The 22612-nt window shown below is 47.0% G+C and overlaps 1 protein-coding gene across 3 annotated transcripts in view; it reads left to right on the forward strand.

The window, feature by feature from the left end:
* The window catches only part of Slc41a2 (solute carrier family 41 member 2), a 107580-nt gene extending 98847 nt beyond the window's left edge, over positions 1-8733 (forward strand). For all 3 annotated transcript variants that reach the window (NM_001401081.1, NM_001108742.2, NM_001401082.1), the window contains 2 exon segments: positions 5595-5618; positions 5678-8733. In NM_001401081.1, coding sequence (NP_001388010.1) covers positions 5595-5618; positions 5678-5839 — 186 coding nt within the window. In that variant the 3' untranslated portion in view covers positions 5840-8733.
* Positions 8734-22612: the final 13879 nt, after the last annotated feature.

Consider the following 22612-nt stretch of genomic DNA (forward strand, 5'->3'; position numbering starts at 1 on the left):
GGGTAGGTCCACACCTTCTTCTGTAAATTGCCAGATTACAAGGTAATAAATTCTTAAAGCTCTGTGGGTTGCCTCTCGGGGACGACTGTGTAGCTATTTAAATCTCTCTGATTCAGTTTTTCCAAGTGAATCTTAGGAGTAATAAAACACTAGAATCCAGAAGTAGACGCAACCAGAAATAAGGACGAAGCAGAGTTGTGTTCTGATGAGACTTGATTTACGGATACAGTGACAGGTTGATGATGCCATGAGATGTCATTACCGATGCCTGCTCTGGACCAGGGCTTCATAAACGTTTTCCATTTGTGATCTTTTCCTCCTAAAAAAATTATGTGACCATGGTATACGGCTCTGTAAATAAGGGTATACATAGTATATTTATGGATTAATAGATCATAACAAAATTTATTTTAAAACAATTATTTGATAAACTGAATTTTTTTTTTACCATTGACTATAGGTGACAGGGCCATCAAGAGCTTCAGCAGGTAAAGGAACAGACAACCAGGTCTGGTCCCCAGGACCCACGAAAAGGCGGAAGAAGGCCATTAGCTCTCCAGAGCTGTCCTCCGACCTTCACATGCACAGTGGCACGCACCACTTCCCATAATGTGCGTGAACATGCATGTGCATACACAATAACAAATTTTATTAAAAAGTTCTCATCTCATACCAGTGACATGGATGTGCTTGGTCATGTGTAAGGGATGAAATCTCAGCTCACTATTTGGTTCTGCACAATGTAGAGCGTCTTCAGTGTTTCCCAGACTGATCAATATTCTGACTCTGGTTTTGTAAACATCAATGCCAAAACACCACTTTGAAAACAAAGTACAAAATGGAAGGAGTGTGCTTAGGCTTATCTCAGAAATCCTGTCCTAATCCCAAACTAAAATCATCACATACACACACACACATACATACACACAGATACACACAGACACACACAGACAGACACACACACATGACACACACACACCACACACACATGACACACACCACACACACAGACAGACACACACACATGACACACATGACACAGACACAGACACACACACACATGACACACAACACACACATGCACACATAGACACACACACAGACACACACACCACACACACACACACACACACACAGCCATAATGACTGATATACAGTAGCCTCACATTTGAGCTGAAGTGTTTGAAGCAACGCTCCCTGGTGTTGTAGGGCATGGACGGCCTGCACAGTACACAGTGCACTTGTATGCAGAATGTCATATAAAGTGAGCAGCATGTCTTGTATGCAGAACCAAGGCCACAGTGACACCACCTGACTCATAATGGAACAGAAAAATGCCTGAGTCCTCATGCATTTGATTTGAATTAACTTTCAGTCATTGTATATTCAGAAGCCTTTTCCTGTTGCCAGGTTTTTTGGCATCTCCATATTTAGTTATATAACCCACGTCGGGTTGAGACACACAGTTGAAGAAGCTCGATTCTAGGCTGGACCCTCACCCATGTATATCATACCAGGAATTAGTAAATTATACATGTATCACACATAGCCTTAGAATTATTAAACTTACACTTAGAGGGTCACAGTAGCATCATAGAAGGAGCTAGCCCTATTTCTTCAAAACTCTTGTTTACGCTTCTGTCCACATTGTCACTCAGCTAGCAGATCAGTCTTTCCATCGTGTGCTAGAGCTCTAAAACTTTCCCTTCTGATTTCTTCAGTCACCCACTGGGCATCTAGAAGGTGTTCCTCGCTTTCATGTGTGTGCGCTCTGAACTCACCTGTTGACTCATAGTTGTATACCATTGTCATCTAAGAATGTGCATGTATACGTGTTCCAATATATATGTATTCAATATAGTTTAAAATTTATTGGAACTCGATCTGTGGACTCTGTGTGTATGTGTGTGCTGGTGAGCAGAGCATGGGGTCTGCCGCTGTTGAGCGACACCGTGCATACGTGTGGTTGAGCATTTGCTTCTGCTTAAACCCCAGCATTTCTTTGTTGGTTTTCGTTCTGGCTGCCCTGTCCACTGAGGACAGAATGTCACTGTTCCCACTGTTACTGGAAAGAATCTTTCCCTCACGTCTAACATTTGCTTTATGTATTTGGGGGTCACATGTCGGGTTTGCGTATTTGCAGCTTCTGTGTCTCCGTGTTGACTCAGCTCTTTCTCTCTTTCCTGATGACATTCTCTGTCTCATCACGTTACGTAGTCTTAGGTCTGCTGTGTCTAGTGAGGACAGCTACTGCAGTCTCCTGTTGGTTCCATTTGTGTGTGATTTATGCCTTTGACATTCACGTCTTCACCAAAGGGAGTCTTCTAGGCAGTAATGTAGCGCTCTGACTTTCTTTTTTAACCGTTTAGTTCGTGTGTTTATTTTGACCGAGTTTAATCTGTTTAGACTCAAGGTTGTTAATAATTGTGCACCGTTTTCTACTGTTTCACTAACTGTATGCTGCCCACTTTATATGACTTTCTCTTTTTGATTTAGTGACTTTGTTATGCCAAGGTCTCTCTTCTACTTACCTGTTCTTCTAGTGAATTTTGTAACGCACATTTTCATGACCGATTCTTGTAAGTAAAGTGTGTCTTGCATAGTGATGAGTTTCCTCAGTTTCTGCTCACCTGACTTCGTTTCTTCAGGGTTTGAAGGCTAATTTTGCTGGGTATAGCATTCTTGGTTGGCAGGTGTCTTTTCCTCTTAGTATCTGGCCATATCATCTTACTCTCCTTTGGCCTGGAAGCTTTCTTAAGAGCTTTGCTGTGAGAATCTCTCTATGACAATGGACCTTTGTTTATAACGTGACTGACACGTCGTTCTATCTTTAGGATCCTTGCTTTGTACTGTTAGCACCATAACTGTGATGTACTCAGTGATGGTCTCTGGCTCTTTGCATCTTTGAGCATCCAGGATCTTCAAAAGATTTGGGGGCATTTCCAGCTATTGTTTTGTGAAATAAACTGTTGTGATGATGATGATGATGATGATGATGATGATGATGATGATGATGATGATGATGATGATGGGGTGCTCACATGCCACAGTGTGTATATGGAAGTCATGGTTTTCCCCTTCTGCCTTTACCTGGGCTTTAAGGATTGGATTTAGGCGGTCAGGCCCGCATTGGTGGCAAACACTGTTCCCACGTAGCCATCTCACCAGGCTGCTGTGTGGGATTTAATACTTGCTTCCTTTCTTTCCTTTCCATTGAATTACTGTGATGCAGGCATTTGCTGAAAGTTTTCCATGTGTCTTAAAGGCGGTCTGTCTGTCTGTCTAATTAGGTTAATTCTAAAGCCTTGTTTGATTTTGGCCTATTGTGGAAGTATTCTCTTATAATTTTTACTTCATGGATTGACACTGTCAGCTCTAAGGGGTCCCATTCAGCACTGAGTGGTTTACTAAGGGGTCCTGTCCAGCTCTGAGGGGTCCTGTTCAGCTCTAAGGGGTCCTGTTCAGCTCTGAGGGTTCCCATTCAGTTCTAAGGAGTTCCTGTTCAGCTCTAAGGGGTTCCCCTTGGTTCTCTTTTCTGTCTTTTCTGAAGTCATCATTCAAGTCCCAAATTGTTTTTCTCCTGTCTTCATACTGCTGCTCTCTGTCTGTATACTGCTGCTCTCTCCTGTCTGTATACTGCTGCTCTCTCTGTATACTGCTGCTCTCTCTGTCTGTATACTGCTGCTCTCTCCTGTCTGTATACTGCTGCTCTCTGTCTGGCCTCTGGCATCTTGCTGGGTTTTGTTAGGAATGCTATTATCTCTTTTCTGCACCTCATAGGTTTCCTTCAAACTGAGATCCTTTCTAGAGAATTAAGCTCTTCTTTGGGGTTCGTGTTTCCTCTGCCTTCCTCATCCCCTTATGTTGGTGGCTGGTGTGTGTGTGTGTGTGTGTGTGTGTGTGTGTGTGTGTGTGTGTGTGTGTGTTTTGATCCTGACCTCATGAAGGACCTTCCATAGGAAAGGATGTTTGTATTTAGGTGGGAATGCCAGCCAGCTTGGGTACTTGGGCTTGGTTACAGAGACCCCCCCAACAGGACATCTTTGTGCATTTTCTCCCGCTCACTGATTCCTGCATATCTTCGACTGCAGCCTGGAGGAACTGTACGACCTTGCAGTGGAGGTAAATGTCAGAGGCCTCTTCAGGTTCCACAGTCTGGCTCAATGGCACTTTGGCGGCAGCTGCTGCTGCAGTCCTGGTGACCACTGAATGTAGAGAGGATTATGTTTAGGTCCCTCAGGGCAGGGGCAGGTAAGACCAAGGAACAACCCTCGTAGCCACAGGATCTCCACAAGGAGATCTTCCCTGGAACTCCCAGGGTTCTGTGGGAGAGGCCTGCGGCTGTGGCTTGGCTGTCAAGGATACAAGGTAGACCTGGCCAGATGAGTACAGGCTTTGAAGGGTTTGGAAACAAAGGAGACACTCTGTGGGTCCTGCTGTGTGGCTGCCTGTGTTGGTGGACCGCCGAGGAGGCTCTCCCGATTCCTCTTGGGCCAGCACACGTGGACTCTGGGTAGTAACTACAACAGCCTCTGACCCAAGACTCCTGGATGCCAAAGGGGACTCTCCCGCCAAAGGAGCCACACACTGACCAAGGCTTCCGGTGGGCGGGCGTTTGGCTGCCGGCTAGGGCGGTGTTTATCAGTGACTGTTAAGGTAAGTTTCCTGAGTTTGGAGGAGATACAAGGTGAGAGCCTTCTGTGGAGCAGAGGCTTAGCTTTTCGACCAGCCAGCTCCAGGGGCTGCCTCTAAAGCTTGTGGAGCTCTGGGTCAGGACGGCGGCTGGGCCTCTGGTGCAGGTTGCTGGCTTTGCCACTTTTGAGTTTTTTACGGCCCTGTTGTGGTTTTTTGTTTCATTCTGTTTCTTCGAATAAGAGATAGACACTCAGAATCATAAGAAACATTCCCAAAGAACAAATCGAGAATCAAATCTAAACCTTTTGGTTCTGAGACGGACTTCATCACAGACCAGAGAGCAGGCCTTGAACTCACTCCAGGGGCCGGGCTGGTTTTGAGCTCCCGGCAGTCCTTCTCAGTATCCCACAAGCTGGGATCACAAGCCAAATTCCTAGTCCTACAACGCACAAGTTGAGGATTCTAATACCCTCTGCATTCTATATACCTGAAACAGACCGAATTAGTTCTGTATGATCGCAAGGCAGCCTACGCCAGGAAGCAGGAAGGAAGCATCGGCCTCAGGGGCAGCAGGGCCCGGCGTGCGATGTCTCTGACAGAAGTCCACAGGCGTCTGATGGTTGCCCCTTGGAGCTTATCTTTGCTTTGGACAACCACCCCCCTTTCTGGTAAAGGCGTCAGAGCCGGAATGAGAGCTCTTCAGAGGCTGGTGCTAGATGTGTCCACCAGCGGCTAGGTGAGGGGGAGGCGCTGCCCGTGAACAGTGGGGCGCGTTGAGCATCTCAGGAGTCCCTCGGATGTTTGTGGTAAAGCGTGTGTTTCCCATTAATTAGCAGCCTCTCCTCGAGCGTGGCTCTTGACCTGGACATATGCTGTTCCTTCCGGAAACAAGCAGCTCGGGCTCGTGGACCGGTCAAGCGCAGGGAGAGGCAGACATCCCCTCTGGCCCTCTCTTGCAGGTGTTCACCCTGCTGTGGATCGCTGACTGGCAGACATCACCTCTGGCCCTCTCTTGCAGGTGTTCACCCTGCTGTGGATCGCTGACTGGATGGTCCATCGCTTCTGGAGGAAAGGAAAGGACCCGGACAGTTTCTCCATCCCGTACCTGACGGCGCTAGGCGACCTGCTTGGGACCGCTCTGCTGGCCTTAAGCTTCCATTTTCTCTGGCTTATCGGAGACCGAGATGGCGACGTTGGAGACTAACGGACCGACAAGCTGCCGTGGGGTCACCCGGGGGGAGAACACAGGCAGCCATTGCTGCCCCTCCAAAGCTCTTCATCTGTCCTGTGACTTACGCCAGGGTAGTCTGCGGTTCACCCTGACTCCATAAATGGCCTTAACGTACTTTTTAAGGGATTTGTGAATCTGAAACCACATGAAAGGTATTTGTGCTGCTTTTTTGTAGAATAAATAATTTGACACAGACATAGATACAAGCTCACACTCTAAAGTCAATTAGGGAAGAATATAGGATGTTTACAATGAGTTAATTTTGAAACCACAGACCCGGCAGAAGTATACTTTATTATTAAGTTATAATGCACAGTTAGAGGCAAGGTGGCTTTACCCTTCTCTGTCTTACGGCTGTGTCACACTACAAAGAGTGCCATGACCTGGTACCATCTGAGCTTCCCTAAGTGTTAATTAACTAGGCCTTCCTCCTCGGGAGCTAAGGTTCATTCCCCGAACATGGCAACCAGCTCGCTTTTACCCGAGTCTCAAACTGCCCCCCGCCAACTCTGCGAGTTCTCAACAGCCAACCCTTTGAGTAGATTCTTGTTCTTTTGTGGAGACAGGGCTTGCTCTCTGTGTTGTCCCCGCAGGCCTTCAGCTTGCCGTCCTCTTGCTTCGGTTCCCTCCGTCTGGTGCTAAAAGCACTGAGCAGTCTCACTCATCCTGTGTTGAAAATGTTGATCTAATTTAGGAAACTGTGATGAAAGCAGGAGGTCAGTTGAGCTGTGTTTGTGGGCACAGGGTGGTGTGTGTGTGTGTGTGTGTGTGTGCGTGTTTGTGCCGTGTGTATACGTGTGTGTATACGTGTGTGCACATGTCTGCATGTGTGTGTGTGCATGTGTATATACATGCATGTGTGTACATACGTGTGTGTGTGTGTGTATGTGTATGTGTGTATGCGTATGTGTGACATATGTGTGAGACAGACCAGAGAGAGGGGGGGGAAGCACTTTTCAAAAATAAGTACCATTTAATATAATGCAGCTGTAAAATCTGGCAAGAGCAGGCGGTCCTGTTGCCCTTTAAGGCGCCCTTCCTGTGGATGTCCCTCCAAAGGAGAAGTTGGTGACTTACCTCATTACCTCAGCATCCATCTTATCACTTCATCTACAGGGACCGCCTCACGTATGCGGCTGTATTCCTCAGATATCCTGAAACTTTGGCCAATATCGTAAGCACCTTAACCCCTGGCTACTCAGTTGTAAGCACTTTTAGATCACATAGCACTTAAAAGTGCCGTGCAATCTTTCAAGGCCGTTAAATGTCTAATAATTTAAACTGCTGAGGGGATAAGACCCGAATGGCGTTGATTGTCATGGCGAGGTTGTGCGGGTGGCTTTTGAATAGACTGCAGAAGTATTATTATTAAGTCTTCGTGGAGTCTGTGGTTTAGAGTGGAGTATTTTTGCTTTTTTTTTAAACTTCGTTCAGTTCTCCGGCCTTATAATCAAACTTTTAAGGCATAGAACTGAATGAACTATGGATCTCTCCTTTGGAGAGTTAGTGTCACAGAGGGGACATTCTGACAAAATAAGCGTAAAGTTTAAGTTAATGAGTAAATAGTTGCAAAGATTATTTTATTTTTGAAAAAGTTAATGAATACTCCCTTTCATTTATATAAAAACATTTGTGAATTTGGGTTTTGCATTTGGCTGTATGCTCTTTTTTTGTTTGTTTGTTTTGAGTCTTGCCCAGGCTGGGTTTAAACTTCGGATCCACCTGTCTTTGCCTCCTGGGATTCATTTTCTTTAACTCACAAAAAAATATGCAGAGTAAGCCCCAGTGTTAGCCAGTGTTAGCCAGTGTTAGCCTGTGTTAGCCAGTGTTAGCCTGGCTGACAGTGTTCTGCACATTCCTAAGCACAGGAAGATGCGTGCTGACAGCATCAGCACCTTGTGGGTGGGTTGAATGGAGACTCCTGTCTGGGTTTTGTCACAGGGGCCATGGACATGCAGAGGAGTGACATTTGTAAGATTTCACAGCCACACAGTGGGCAGACCCGTCTGGACCAGTACATCTTGTCATACATGTGTGTCCCACCCCCAAATGTACAGTGTCCACCTAGTTACCTGAGAGAACGCCCCAGTCAAGTGTTACTAGTCTTTTAGATTTCAGCAGGGAAGCCTCCACCTAATGTGGACCAACTCTGAACTATTCCTGTCCCTAAGGTCAGAGAGGCCATAAATGAACATTTACCTTATATTTTTATTTCATAATGAAATCTTTTAGGCCAAACAACAATGTCTCGCTTCTTAAAGCCACAAAGAGCCAACCCCCCTCCTAGATCCGCTGTGCCAGGACGGATAGTGGGAGGCTGATTCTCAACCTTTACCAGAACAGCAAAATGTCTAAGACACATGTAACGGGCAAAAACAGAATGCTCAGACCAAATGCGTTGTAAAGTGATATGCACTGTTAATTACAGATCTTTGAAAGTCTCTGTGCACATATGTAAGTTTTATTCAACCATAAAATTTATTATCAGTCTTAGGTAAATGAACAGTATTTTTATACCACATAAACCCTGCTTTCCAAAACTCATTTCCCTCTAACTTACCAGGCACATTATACACACAGCTTAAAAAAGATCATATTTTTTTATTCTTGACCATCCACTTATTTTGAAATTTCCAAAGTTTCTTAGAAGCAAATTAAATAGAAACTCATGGGGAGTGTCTTATGGAGACGTCAGAAAATGTCACACCAGAGATCATCCATGCTGTAGCCAAATGCATCTTCTAAGTCTGTCAGTGGTGGGGTGTACCCACCTTCCCTGTGTCTAAAGTATACTTTGCCCACTGACAGTGGGCTCTGGCACCTTGGGATTGCTGTGAACCCAAATCAAAATAAAATCTGAGAAGCAATTTCTTGTGCCATTGCAGTTTCTTTCATAATTGCTCTGCCAGCCACAGATCAGGTCTGTGTTTGGAATCCCCTAGAAAGGTCCAGGGGGACCGCCTACCCCGCTGTGTTCATGAAACATGGTGATTGGGCTCTGATGGCAGTCAGCTCCTCCAGCCCTCTGCTCCACGGTGAGTGCTCCTGCCTTCCCTCCATCATCATCCCACAGAGAGCCTGGGGTCCATCAGTCCCTCCCAGGCAGAGCCTGGCTCTAACAAAACATAGCTCACACTCTGTCTCCTGTTCCTCTCTGTCTCTGACTCTTTCTCTATGTGTGCCTGTCTCTCCTCTCTCTCCCCTTCCCCAGGCCCTGAACCATGGAGTATAGCCTGAGAAGTACATATGCCCACGCTGTCCCCCCTCACATCAGACGCCTTCAGTGGCAGGCAGCCGTGGGTACTGCTGACTACTGTCTCCACCAGTTCTATAAAGTACACTCATCCAGGTCGACAACAGTCTGTATTGTGCCAAGCCTAGTGGCTGATTCCCATCAAAGAGTGTCACCTTAAAACCACGACACAGCGTGGTGGGAGGCTGTCACCTGATTGCTTGGCATCTGTCTTAACTCTGCTCCGGGGATCTGCCCGAGTTCTCTTCCCTCTACCCTGAGGCTCCCCTTCCTTCTTTCCCACGGGTTTCTCGGTGTCAGGACACTCATCTGTCTCTTCAGAGTCTGCTGTATCTCCTAGGCCTCCCACATCACTGTTATGTGGTCTATGCTAATTCCTAGTTTACCTCCCTCCCCAGTCCCAGCCTCCCCCACTGGGTGAGTTCCCAGTCTGTTCTTCCCAGTACCAGAGGATGGTTCTTCTTAATGACTGACAGCTGTTTGAACAACACTGTCACCACCAGGCGTAGCTGCAGCCGGCTGTGGCTATTAGCTACAGAGTACACATTAAAGTCTGACTCCCATCACCTGTGAAGAACTTCTGTAAGTCAGGAACCAGCGATCCAACGTGAAGCAGCCTGTGGAGGGTGGCTCAGTGATACAAACAGTGGATAATCAGTCCTTAAGAGCAGAACAAGGCCAGGGCTGGGGGGCTGGTGGTGTGGTCCAGCCCTTGGGAGGTGGAGACAGGAGGATCAGGGTTGCAGGCCATTCTGTAGCAACAGGTCGAGTTTGAGACACATGAGGCCCTGACTCCAGAAACAAAACCTGAATCGAAGTGATCCTGACATACTGTATATACCACTAGACTGGCAAAACCCCAAAACTGGATAAAACGTGTCCTTGGCAAGGGAGGTGGACAGACTTGATGTGGTAGAGCCAAACGGTTAACAGTCTACAGAGGGGACCCTGGCCATCTGTAACAAAATCACAAATACACTTACCACCTGGTTGTCCGGTTTCCCCATTACCTCTGGACAGGCGACCACAGAGTTCCTGTCTTCGTCCTGTGCCCTTCAGTGGTGTGTTCATACCCTGCCTCAGCCCCTCACAGTGGCCACATGTCAGAGTTACCATCTGGGGAGATGCCCCCAGTCTGGGGCTGGTCCCTTTCACAGCTCGGTAAGTCACCCTTTATAGCCCGAGGCTTCGAAAACTTGGCTGTCTCTCTCAGGAGTCCTCTAGCCTCTTGCTCTTTGGTATAAGGTCCTGCTGATTCCAGAGATATTGGCTTCTGGGCTTGTTTGGGGCTTCTAAACAGCCCCAGGAAGGCAAGTCTGACCAGACCACTTTTCCTGCCTAGAATGTGTTGTTTTGGGGTGACCCACACATCAGACACAGGACAAGTTCAGAACTCATAGCCCTTGGGCTTATCAACCTGATTCTAGCAGCACTGTGTCTGGACCCGAGCATCTACAGAGTGTAGGCACAAAAGGCTCCATCCCTCCTGGAGGTTCTAGGCCACACCACAAGTCAGTAGCCCTCTGAGTGGGAGGTGGAGTGTCAGAACCCTAAAGGCATCCAAACACTGTTGCCCCGGGTGGCCCCTACAAGTGGTATTCTTTGGTGGCTATGACAATGCTTTCTCTCATCAGTCTTTTTCTTATTTGTTTTTTGTTTTTATTTATGTGTATGGCACATGTGTGCCGGTGCCCACAGGGGCTGGAAGATAACATCAGGTCCCCTGAAGTTAGGTAGTTGAGGACCACCTGATACCGGGGCTGGGAACTAAAGTCAGGTTATCTTGGAAAACCTGGAAACACACTTCACTGCTGAGCCTTCTCTCCAACTCAGTCCTAAGAAAACGGAGCCTGGCTAGGAACGGGTTTCATGAGTTCCTGACACCACATTTTCTGCTCTGTTCTGGACCCCTTAGGATCTCAACCTCCACCGGTCACTGTGTGAAAGGTGGAGATGCAGCCCACAGGGTGAGCACTCACAGGTTAGGAATGCAGGACTCATGGCCCAGACACGACTAGAGGATCGCCATTCTACACGTCTACTCTAAAAGTCCAAATGTTAAGTTTAAATCGGCATGACCCCGGCCACATGGGGTGAGCATATTCTCAGCCAGTCTATGCAATTGGCTTTTATCAGAAGCCAGTTTTTTTGAGGGTGAGGGAGGCTGGATGGAAGCAGTTTTGAATAGATGGTCTTAAGGAAATGCAAGGCCAAAAATATCCATTCAGTTTCACCAAGCAGGTTCTGAGGAGCTGTGGCAGTGTACGGAGCAACAGCGATGGGCCTTTCCCTCTTGGTGGAACTAGGAAGTTAGCCAGGAATGACACACTTGACCGAGGAACACACACACACACACACACACACACACACACACACACACACACACACACACAAAGATGGTCCCTGTGCTCACTGGACAATACTCCAGTACAAAAGTACCTCTTCTTAGGTTTAAAGTGAGCTCGCCCTCAGTCCCCAAAATGGCAGTGCCTCTGACCATGTTGTGAGTTGCAGACTGGGCTCCACTCAGGCTAGACGGATCTGCAAAGAGAGTTGCTACTTAAAATTTGTGTTTCTCAGAAACCTTACAAAGGGGGTTTCTGCCTGCCAGGAAAAGCCATTACTTTCTTATCCGCCCTAGCTCCGGAAAGGAGTCTCTATTAACTCAAACCAACCTCCGATAGATCAAAGCCCCACACTAGTTCCCAGAAAAACTCACCTACCTCCTGCCCCCAGCAGAACCCCTCCTAACTGGCATGACTCTCCCACCATTTCTCTTCTCTCTGACCCCAGAGAGCTAGCCTTGGCCCATTGAACTTTTCCTCCTCCATCAACAGAGTGGTCGTTTGTTGGGGTTCATGGGGCCCTCACACCTCTTTTCTCCCCATTGCCTGACAGCTTTTCAGGGATAACCCACTCCACATAAGCTCAAGGAGTTTGTCAAACAGTTTCAAGTGAGGACAGGGTCCCCGAAAAGAATGTTTACCCAGAATCCCCCCCCCCCCCCCCCCCGTGTCCTAGAGGTCCCTCGCACACAACCAATCCGAACATTCCCAAACATGAGAGCAATGTACGTCAAGGCTTGTAACAGATGAGACGTGGGTTTACGAACTGCTGTGCTGAGCGCACCAAGATACTAAGGGTTTAAAAAAAAAAAAAAACAAACCCTTGAGATAGAATAGAAAGTTTTCCATTGTGTGGGACTGAGCAAGATACCAGAAGGAAAAACAATAGCCAAAGGAAAAAGAATCGTGGGGTTGGGGATTTAGCTCAGTGGTAGAGCGCTTGCCTACCAAGCGCACGGCCCTGGGTTCGGTCCCCAGCTCCAAAAAGAAAAAAAAAAAAAAAAGGAAAAAGAGTCGCAGGGAGGGAACAAAGTACAAGTGGGACAGAGAGAGATGACTTGTACGCGCGCACTTCTTCAGATCCAAAGGACTGTTGGAGTCGGATCACCCCCAAAGCCTCTTACACATTGTTAAGATCATCTAGACACTGTTCAACAAAACACTGATTCAGGAAGGTGGGTGTCGAGACTAACATGACCTCAGGTGGGGTTGGAGGTTGGCCAGGGTAGCCTCTGGGTTCTTTTTTTGACCCTGTTTCTCATTTACTTACTGAGCCATCTCTCTCAGCCTCCAGAAATACGGGGAGTCCTTACCACAGGTGGGATGAAGTTTGCGCTCTTCAAGATAGGATGGGGTGAAACCCTGTAACTCCACACAGAAGGCTTGAAAGCCAGGTGTGGGTCAGGAGGCTCCCCTTTTTACACAGCCACATTGTCTTCAACACTCAACCTCCCACCTCAGTACAGAGGGAAAGCACCTGTCTCCCCCAGGAAGCTCTTCAAATAAGCTATAGTCTTTTATGCAGCGGGAGGCAGCGTACCGTTGGCCATTAGCCAAGTGTCCCATGAGGTACAGGTGGACAGTGTGGCTCCTGACACACTGAAGTCGAACAGGTAACTGTGTGAGTGGCTGGTGGGGGAGACCAGGTTTCTCACTGAGGAGGTGGGAGGTTACAGGAAGACAGGGGAGAGGCTGGAGTGACCTAATGGAGTAGGGAAAGGAACTGCGATGTCTAGGAACAAGGCATGGGAGTGGCTTGCCACTTTCATCCAAGGTCTAGTCTAACTGCAAGGGATGCTGGGAAGTATGGTCTTTCTGTCTGCCCCAGAAGAAGGAAAGGAGGCAATACTTAACCGAACATGAATCACTTATCCTCACTCAAGACATTTGATGTTCAAGGACACTGTGGTCCAGAAGGCAGAAGGACTTGAGGCGTCAGGAAACTCAAAGCCATATGACTAATAGACATGAGAGTCGCTGTTCCCAGTTCCTCATAGTAGAAAATCTAAGTGAGTCACTGGAGCCCTGGCCATGATAGCAGTGATCATATGTAACTGGTTGCCTCTTCCAGCACCAAGCCAAAATGTAAAGAAAGGGCCACACACGAGGCCAGCATGCATGCCATGGGCTAGTGTTCTATTGCTGTGAGGTGACACAGAGACCAAGACACAGTATAAAAGAGAGCATTTAATCGAGGACTTCCTTACAATTTCAGAGGGTGAGACCATGACCATGATGGTGGCAGATAGACAGACAGGCATGGTGCCGGAGCAGTAGCTGAGAGCTTGTGCCTTATGCACAAGTTGGAGAGAGAGAGAGAGGAGAGAGAGAGAGAGGAGAGAGAGAGAGAGAGAGAGAGAGAGAGAGAGAGAGAGAGAGAGAGAGAGAAGCTTGATGTGGGCTTTTAAAACCTAAAAACTCACCTCCTAATGACATACCTCTCCTCTCCTAACAAGGCCACACCTCCTGGTCCTTCTAAAAACAGTTCAACCAAGTAGGGACAAAACACCTAAATATAAGAGCGTGTGAAGGGGAAGGGAAGACCACACGATTCTCGTTCAATCCATCAGGCCAACAGAAGGTGACTGTCATTGTATGACTTGCTCAGAGCAAACCAGCAACCACTTTTGCCTTATACTTCATGCTTTTCTCATCTAAGTGTCTTCAGTAGGAAAAGTAGCAAAATTAAGTCACATGACATATGGGATGACTATTCCTGACTATAACTTGACTACATCTGGAATGAACTATAATCCAGAAATGGAGGGCTCACCTTTGATCTAGATCTTGAGGCTTCTGACCCAGATCTTGAGGCATAGTGACTATGACAAGCTTAGGCTCAAGCAAGGTAGTACACACCTTTAATTCCAGGAAATTGAAGCAAACAGATCCCTGAATTCAAGGTCAGCCTGGGACAAAGCAAGTTCCAAATCCAGGTGTGGTGGTGCACACCTTTAATCTGGGCCACATCTACTGGTGGCCTCCATAAGGACGTTGGAAGAAGGAAGGCTCACTCTTCGTCACCTGCTTGCTCTTACGTGCCAGCACATCTGTTGGAACCTATTTCCACAGAAGACCAGCTGAAACAACTAGCCTGGTGGGACTGAGCAACTACTAGATTCTTGAACTTCCTGTTCCCAACCACCCATTGTTGAGTTAATTGGACTATAGACTGTAAGTCATTACAATAAATTCCCTTAATATATAGAGACATTCCAAAAGTTCTGTGACTCTAGAGAACCCTGACTAATACACCACAGAAAGACGCTAAAGCCTAAAAGTAGCTGTGAACACATGACCAGAGAGAGGGAAGGAAAGAGGGGGGAGGGAGGGAGGGAGGGAAAGACATTATACACAGCAAATATGTAGAAAGTATTTCCTCAAACAAAAACTGCTTTTCAAATGTTAAATCTCTTTTCATTTGTTTAACAAATAAGATATCCTTCCAGATCCTTTCCATTCAAATAAAAATGACAATGTCTACAGAGAAATCTGGAGCCTGGCCCAACCCTTCCCAGGGGGGTGGAAAGTGTCCTGTCCACCTGAACTTCACTGCAGTTAACCTGTAATCTCCCAGAAACCAGGGGTTCAGGAGAGCCCCATTTAGTTCAGGCTGCATGAGGGGAAATTTGAAACTGGTCTTTAAAAGCTTCTGGAAGCTTCCTCTTCTGCTTTGGGGCAAAGGTCTCCACTCACCCGGCATTACATCCCTCAGTGGACTGACAGATGATGCCTGGATCCACCATCAGAACATCGACATCTCACATGCAGCCATGTATGTGCACACACATGTGGGGGTCATCCAATCCAGACTTTGTGAAATGATCTGAATATATGTATATACACACATATATGGGATCATCCAATCCAGACTTGAAGAAATGAATGATCTGTACACATGTATGTGCACACACATGTGGGGTCATCCAATCCAGACTTTGTGAAATGATCTGCATACATGCAAGCACATTCACCTTTTGCTACTGCAACATGACATCATCTGCAAGCCATGCAATCAAGCTACAAAAGAGAAAAAAAAATCTCCTTGTGTTTTAGGGAAGCCTTAGAACTTTGTGTAAACTAGCATCTACTGATATCTTTGGCCACATGGAGTCCATGGGCCTCAAATCAGACATGCCTGCCTGTACAGCACAAAAAACTCCAGAAGGTAATTTGAACTAAGAACTGTCTATGGCGTGTCAGGGAGAAACTCTTACTTAATTTCATTTATTTGTCTTGTCTGTCTGTGTGCGCCTGGTGCCTGCAGAGGCCAGAGAAAGACCTTGAATTCCCCAGGACTGGAGTTACAGATGGTTGGGAACCACCATGTGGGTGGAGGGAATTGAACCCTGGTCCTCTGGGAAAGCAACCAGTGTTCTTAACCACTGAGCCATCTCTCTAGAGACACAGTTCCCTTTGTAATGACACCCTTGAATATGGAGTCTGCTCCTGTGGCTATAGACAAGTATTACAAAGTATCTGAAAGTGGCGTTTAGCTTCTCTGGGCACATAAGGGTTTCTGCTAATAGCAATTCAAAACTCAAATAGAACCAAATGGAAAATGCCTGTTTGTGGCTTGTGGTGGGTGGCTAATTGGATCTGGCGCACTCAGATGCATTCGTATGGCTTAGTATTAAGGATACAGGTGTTACTGGGCTTCCATGCAAGCCACTATGGACCATAAAGGAAGTTAATAAGTCTTTATTACACGCCATAAACCATTCCTCCTCTCGACATGGAGTTCAGCGTTCCTAGAAAATAAATGTAGAGGGCCAGTGATCTAGACGTGAGAGGGTACATGTGTCCATACAGGTGGATGATTGTAAACACACCAAACATTCAATGCTTCATTTGTAAAGTACGTGCTGTCGTGTGCAATTCTCTCTCTCCAGATAATGCGTAAGGGGAAAAGCAAATTATGTGGGTGCACCTCGACGCCCTGCCCCAACCTTGTCCTTCACCGCCCCCTACCACCCAAGGGTCAGGGAGAAACCAAAAAGCCAGTGCAATGTAAAGGAACTCATGCAACCCAGGCAGGAGCAGCTGCAGGGGTTCAAGGAAGCCTGTGACAAGGCATAATGACTCCACCCTCCGTGGTCCAGCTGTTCACCACTGCCCCTACTGGAGGAAAGAGGAACTGCAAGGAGAGCTGGTGTCCCGGAGATGAGGAAGAAGAAAGGGTCTCACCGGGAGGCCACAGGGAGGAGGGAAGGCCAAGAGAGATCCACCTGTCTTTGGAGGGTGTGGGGGCCAGAGGCTGACATCAGATGTCTTCCTTTACTGTTCTCCGTTTTATTTATTTTGTTACATTATTTATAAGGAGGATGGGGTGGGGGTACTGTGCTCATCACCGCATGCATGTGGAGTTGGAGAACCGGCTGGAGTCGGTTCTCTCTTCTACATGTGGATTCTGGGGCTGAACTCTGTTCTCCAGCCTTAGAAGCAGGACCCTTGGCCACTGAGTAATTGCACCAGCCTTCTTGTGGCATAGTCTCTGAGCCTAGAGTTAATGATTCAGCTACAGGGGCTGCCCAGTAAGCCCCTGGGATTCATCTGTCTCCCCAACACTAGAGTTACAAACAAATGACAGCACACACCACATTTTGTGGGTCCTGGGGACTCAAACTCGGGTCCTTGTGTGTATACAGTAAACATACCCACTGAACCGTGTGCCCAGCCCCTCCGTGAAAGTTCTGCTGGAGAGGGTTGGCTCTGAGCGTGAGTTTGATGCTATTGTGACTAATCCCACCTAAGGAAGAATTTGAGATTTCGTGATCTTTTCTCCAGAGACTCGTTACAGATGGGGACTCTTTTGTGGAGCCTCGGCTATGAATCTGGACACCAGCCGATGTGGCCTCCGAGGAATCAACATATGAAGCATCAGGCAGGAATTTAAAACCATTCTGCATGGGTTAATGGGCACAATTAACACCAAAATTAGACAGACCCTGTGAGTAATTGAGGCTATTGAACCCAGCTATTGACTCTGCCACCCCTGGTGTGTGGATCAGGCAGCCTCACAATTCATTAGAGAGTGTAATTAGCAAGACCTTATCGGATTTTATCATGGGCTCCGAGGGTAGCCTCACGTGGAAAATACTTTCTAAGAATGACCCAATGATGGCCATTTTGGGGTGTGCTTTTGAGATGAAGTTTACCAGAATAAATTAAGCTTCCAGCTCCCCCCTCAGATCCCCATTTCTCTTCAGTCTCCAAAGGGTCCTCCCCAACCACATCAGGTGGCTTCCTCTGCCCAGCCAACAGGATCCTTCTCAGCACTCAGTTATCCATTTCACTTTTGAGTCAGCTGGTGTTTTATCTCTCAGCTCCTGCGTGGCTGGCTCCTGTCAACGCTGGGCAAAGTGCTATTTACTGAGGGGGTTGGGGGGGGGGAGCCTAAGTCGATAAGCTACAGTAGGGAGAAAGAAAAGAAGTAACGGTTTGAACCTCTCAGGAGGGTTGTCGCGGTGCACAAACCGGTTTCCATTACTGCGACAAGGATCTAAACCAATCCGCGTACCTAGAGAAACAGTTTGTTTTGGCTGGTGTTTTCAAAGGGTCCAGTCCATGCCCCATTGGTCCTAAGGCAAAGCAGCAAGTCAGGCTGGAGCGTGTGTGTGTGGCAGAATGAATCTGTTACCTCAGGGCTGGGTTCCAAAAGAGAGAGAAGAAGGCCCATAGTCCCCTGCAAGGGCACACTAGACAGACAGACAGGCAGACAGACAGACAGACACACACGCACGCACACATGCACACGAGCCTCAAACTAATGTGCAGGTCTATCACTTGGAGCCTTTGCTCAGGGAAGATGCTAGTTTTGTAGGTCTGGAGCAAGACCTGGGAGTCTCTACTTCCTAGATGCTCTCAGATCTGCTGCTGCTGCTGCTGCTGCTGCTGCTGCTGCTGCTGCTGCTGCTGGTGATGATGATGATGATGACGACGACGACGACGACGATGATGATGACAAAGCTGTCTGCGCATCCCTCCAAGATGAAATCAGCCAATGGTGAGGACGGTGAAGTGGCATGGGACGTGTAGACTGGAATGACGTTGCATCCAAAAAGCAGCTGCTTTACAGATGAGAACTCTCTACCCAGACAAATGAAAATCGGGTCTCCTCGGAGCTCATCCGCATGGGTACAAATGAGGTCCTAAGCTGACAGTTGTCTTCACAGCCAGACTCAATGCCCGATGTGCTCAGCACAGACACCGGCTCGCTGTTATTTCTAAGACTTGGGGGATCACATGTCCCTTCAGCTATGGTCCTCTGGGCTCTGTTGTTTAGGATCCCCTCTGATCCTAGGATCCTTTAGGATCCATGCAGAGCTCGGAGCCCCATTTGGAGAGAGAGGTTATGTGTGCGGGAACAGAGACTCACCCTGAAGGCTCAGATCTCCACACTGAAGGCACATGTTCATGGGGCCCAAAGTTGTGAGTCACCGGGACGCCTGAGCCAGTCTTTGTTCCTGAGCCAAAGTCCTTCTATCTCTCCCTCCCCCGCACCCCGCTTGCCCAACACCCTCAGTGTCTTCTAAGCAGCTTGGCTTGGTCCCTGCTGTGTCAAGTTTTGGTCTCTTTGGAAGTTGTATCAGGTTCCAGATGTTGCCCTCCCTGGGCCAAATCCACAGCTGGCAAAGAAACAGACATCTTATCTGTCCTTTTGGGATGCGCATGGTTTTACCGGAACAGAGCTCATAGAAGGACTATATATTCCAAAGGGGTTTACTAGAATGGCTTACGTAATAGAATGGTCTGGAAAGTCCAACAGCAGCAGTCGGCGCACTGGGGAGGCTGAGAAGCTGGCGCCTGCGCAGTCTAAACGGCTGGACGCCTGCGCAGTCCCACTCTGGTGCTGAAGACCTGGGAGATTTCTGGAGAGGCACTGGTCGTCAGTCCAAGCTGAAGGGCTAAAGAAGTGGGATTCTGACGTCCGTGAAGGACAGTGCCAGCAGCCCGAGGTGGCTACTCTTAACTGCCTCTTCCTCAGAACTCTATCTCTGGGCCATGCCTGCCAGTTGGTGCTGCCCACTCCGAGGGAGGGCTTTCTCACCTTAGTGCGTCCTTTCTAGAAATGCCCTCACCGATCCACCCCAGTCAGTTCTCTTAGTTGATTCCAGATCCTATCAAATTGACGATCAAGATTAACCATGGTATCAATTGGACACATCAACTACATGACTTCAGATTCCCGGAGCGTGTTTAATGTGCCGATACATTATGCTTTGCACATCTGGAAGTGGGTTTTCGCATATCTGAGCTTTCGCAATAAGTCTTTGCACATGTGAAAATGTGTTATGATCCCTAACACTTGATTCATATTTAAGTCAATTCTACATTAAACATCTTTCTATTCGGTCAGAAACTTGGAAGCAGCTCTTTTCCGATTTCTGAAAGGAAGTGGTGATTAAGGAATTAAAGTGATTGGTCAGATTTCAGGTATGAACCCCATTCTTCCATTAGTCAGCTGTGTGTCCTCATTTTCTTTTCTTTTTTTTATTTTATTTTTATTTATTTATTTATTTATTTATTTTGGTTCTTTTTTTCAGAGCTGGGGACCGAACCCAGGGCCTTGCGCTTGCTAGGCAAGCGCTCTACCACTGAGCTATATCCCCAACCCCCTTTTCTTTTTTTTAAAAGATTTATTTATTTATTATATATAAGTACACTGTAGCTGTCTTCAGACGCACCAGAAGAGGGAATCAGATCTCATTACAGATGGTTGTGAGCCACCATGTGGTTGCTGGGATTTGAACTCAGGACCTCTGGAAGAGCGGACAGTGCTCTTAACCGCTGAGCCATCTCTCCAGCCCAAGTTCCTCATTTTCAATTGGAAAAAACCCACAGCAAATAGTAAGTAGCCCTTCTTAGGAGTATTTTAAGGTTTAAAGGCTTATTTTTTAAATTTGTATCTGTGGTGTGTGTGTGTGTGTGTGTGTGTGTGTGTGTGTGTGGTGTGGTGTGTGTATGGTGTGTATGTGTGTGTATGTGTGGTGTGTGGAATGTGTGTGTATGCGTGTGATCTGTGTGGTGTGTATGGTATGTGTGTATGTATATGATCTGTGTGGTGTATATGGTGTGTGGTATGTGTGTGATGTGTGTGTATGTGTGGTGTGGTATATGTGTGCTATGTGTGTGGTGTGTGGTATGTGTGTGTATGTGTATGTGTGATGTATATGTGTGGTGTGGTGTGTAGTATATGGTGTGTGTGTGATGTGTATGTGTGTGATGTATGTGTGGTGTGTGGTTTGTAGTGTGTGTGGTGTGGTGTGTGTGTATGTGTGGTGTATGGTGTGTGTGATGTGTGTGGTGTGTATGGTGTGTGGTGTGTAGTGTGTGTGGTATGGGGTATGTGTGTGTGATATGGTATGTGTGTGATGTGTATGTGCATGTATGTGTGCATGTATGTGTGTGTGTGTGTGTGTGTGTGTGTGTGTGTGTGTGTGCCATGTAGGTGCAGATGCCTAGGCTAAGGCTTTGTTTTATTTTTCTGTTTTTTTCCAACATAATATTCTTACCGATTGCTTGAGGATTTCACATCATACACTGTATCATTTGCTTCCCAGTCCTTCCTTGTAACTCCTCCATAAACACACCTCCTGTTGTAATCTGTATTATCTGCATACTCACTGGAGTGTGGTCAAGCTCAAGGGCCACCCCTTAAGTAGAGCTGAGTCCCTGCCCTCCCCCACTCCTGCAGGATGACATCTACTGTGGAGAGTAACATTTCAGCATCCCATCACAGTGTTTAAGAGTAACTAGGCTGTTACCATTTGGTGGTGGGGAGGGCAGAGGGAGGGGTTGTCACAGAAGTCTTCCATGGCCCTTTCTCTCAACTGTCATTGAAGTCACTGTCAAAGTAGTTTATTTGCTTTTTACGGACTGAGAGAATGTGAATCATGGGCTTCCCATGGATTCTGGGGTCAGCACAGACTACGAACAGAGTTCCCAGTTGCAGTAGGGCCAGGACCCAGACAAGGCCCTCCGGTCTTGGGGTCATGGACATCAACATGACTTCAGGCAGGAGCATACACCATAGACATCCATGTGGCCTTCGGTGGTAGCACAAGCCAGGGACATCAGCATAGACTTTACTGCACCAATAATTACCTGAGTGGCCTGCAAAGTGAGAAAAATGAACTTTAACGGAGCTATCCTAGAATAAGAATGAAGGGTGGCATGGAATTATTTTTAATTTAAAAATTTACCATCGCTCCCTCCCTTTTCTCTCTTTCTCCTCTTCCCCAATGGCGACCCCCCCTCCCGGCCTCAATCCTTGGGGCCAGTGAACTCACCTGAGACCAGCTTCCCGATAAACCAGCCTTTAATATTAAAAAAAAAAAATCCTTTTCAGATCTAAAGAATGATGTTTTAATGGCCTCCTAAGTCCCAAGTCTGATGACCGTGAAATGGCTCAGAGAGCTTTCAAATTATAACATTTCAGAACCCTCAGGATAGAGGCTGAGGAGCTGACTAAAAAAACAATAGCTGGCCTTTAGTCTCGTTCCTATATACTTCTTGTCTTTCTTTTCCCCTTCAGATTCTTCACCCTTTGCCTTTACACTTTATATTCTTTTAAAAATAATTTATTTATCTTATGTGCACTGGTGTGAGATTGTTGGGTCCCTTGGCATTGGAGTTACAGACAGTTGTAAGCTGCCATGTGGGTGCTGGGAATCGAACCTGAGTCCTTTGGAGGAGCAGTCAGTGCTCTTAACCACTGAGCCATCTCTCCAGCTCCTCGTTTTATGTTTTGAGAGATATTTCATCCATTTTTCTTACCTAGAAATTATTAATTTATGCCTTTGTATCTTTACTTTTTTTTTTCTTTTGGTTCTTTTTTTCGGAGCTGGGGACTGAACCCAGGGCCTTGCGCTTCCTAGGCAAGCGCTCTACCACTGAGCTAAATCCCCAACCCTGTATCTTTACTTTTCAAATCTTACTTCGTGATCTCTGCTCTCCTTTGCTGTTGATGATGATGCTTTGAAGTTTTTAACGAGCACCATGTCTACCCATATGTCTTTGTGATTTTTCAATGGAATTTATTTCATGGCCTCTGCTTCTGCTCTGTCACTTCTCTTGCGTCCACACCATGACTAACAGCTATCATTTACAAATCCTCAGCACCCGCATCGAATGTTGTCTCCATCA

This window comes from Rattus norvegicus, chromosome 7 (genome assembly GCF_021556685.1).
Source record: "Rattus norvegicus strain SHRSP/BbbUtx chromosome 7, alternate assembly SHRSP_T2T, whole genome shotgun sequence".
Lineage (NCBI taxonomy): Eukaryota > Metazoa > Chordata > Mammalia > Rodentia > Muridae > Rattus > Rattus norvegicus.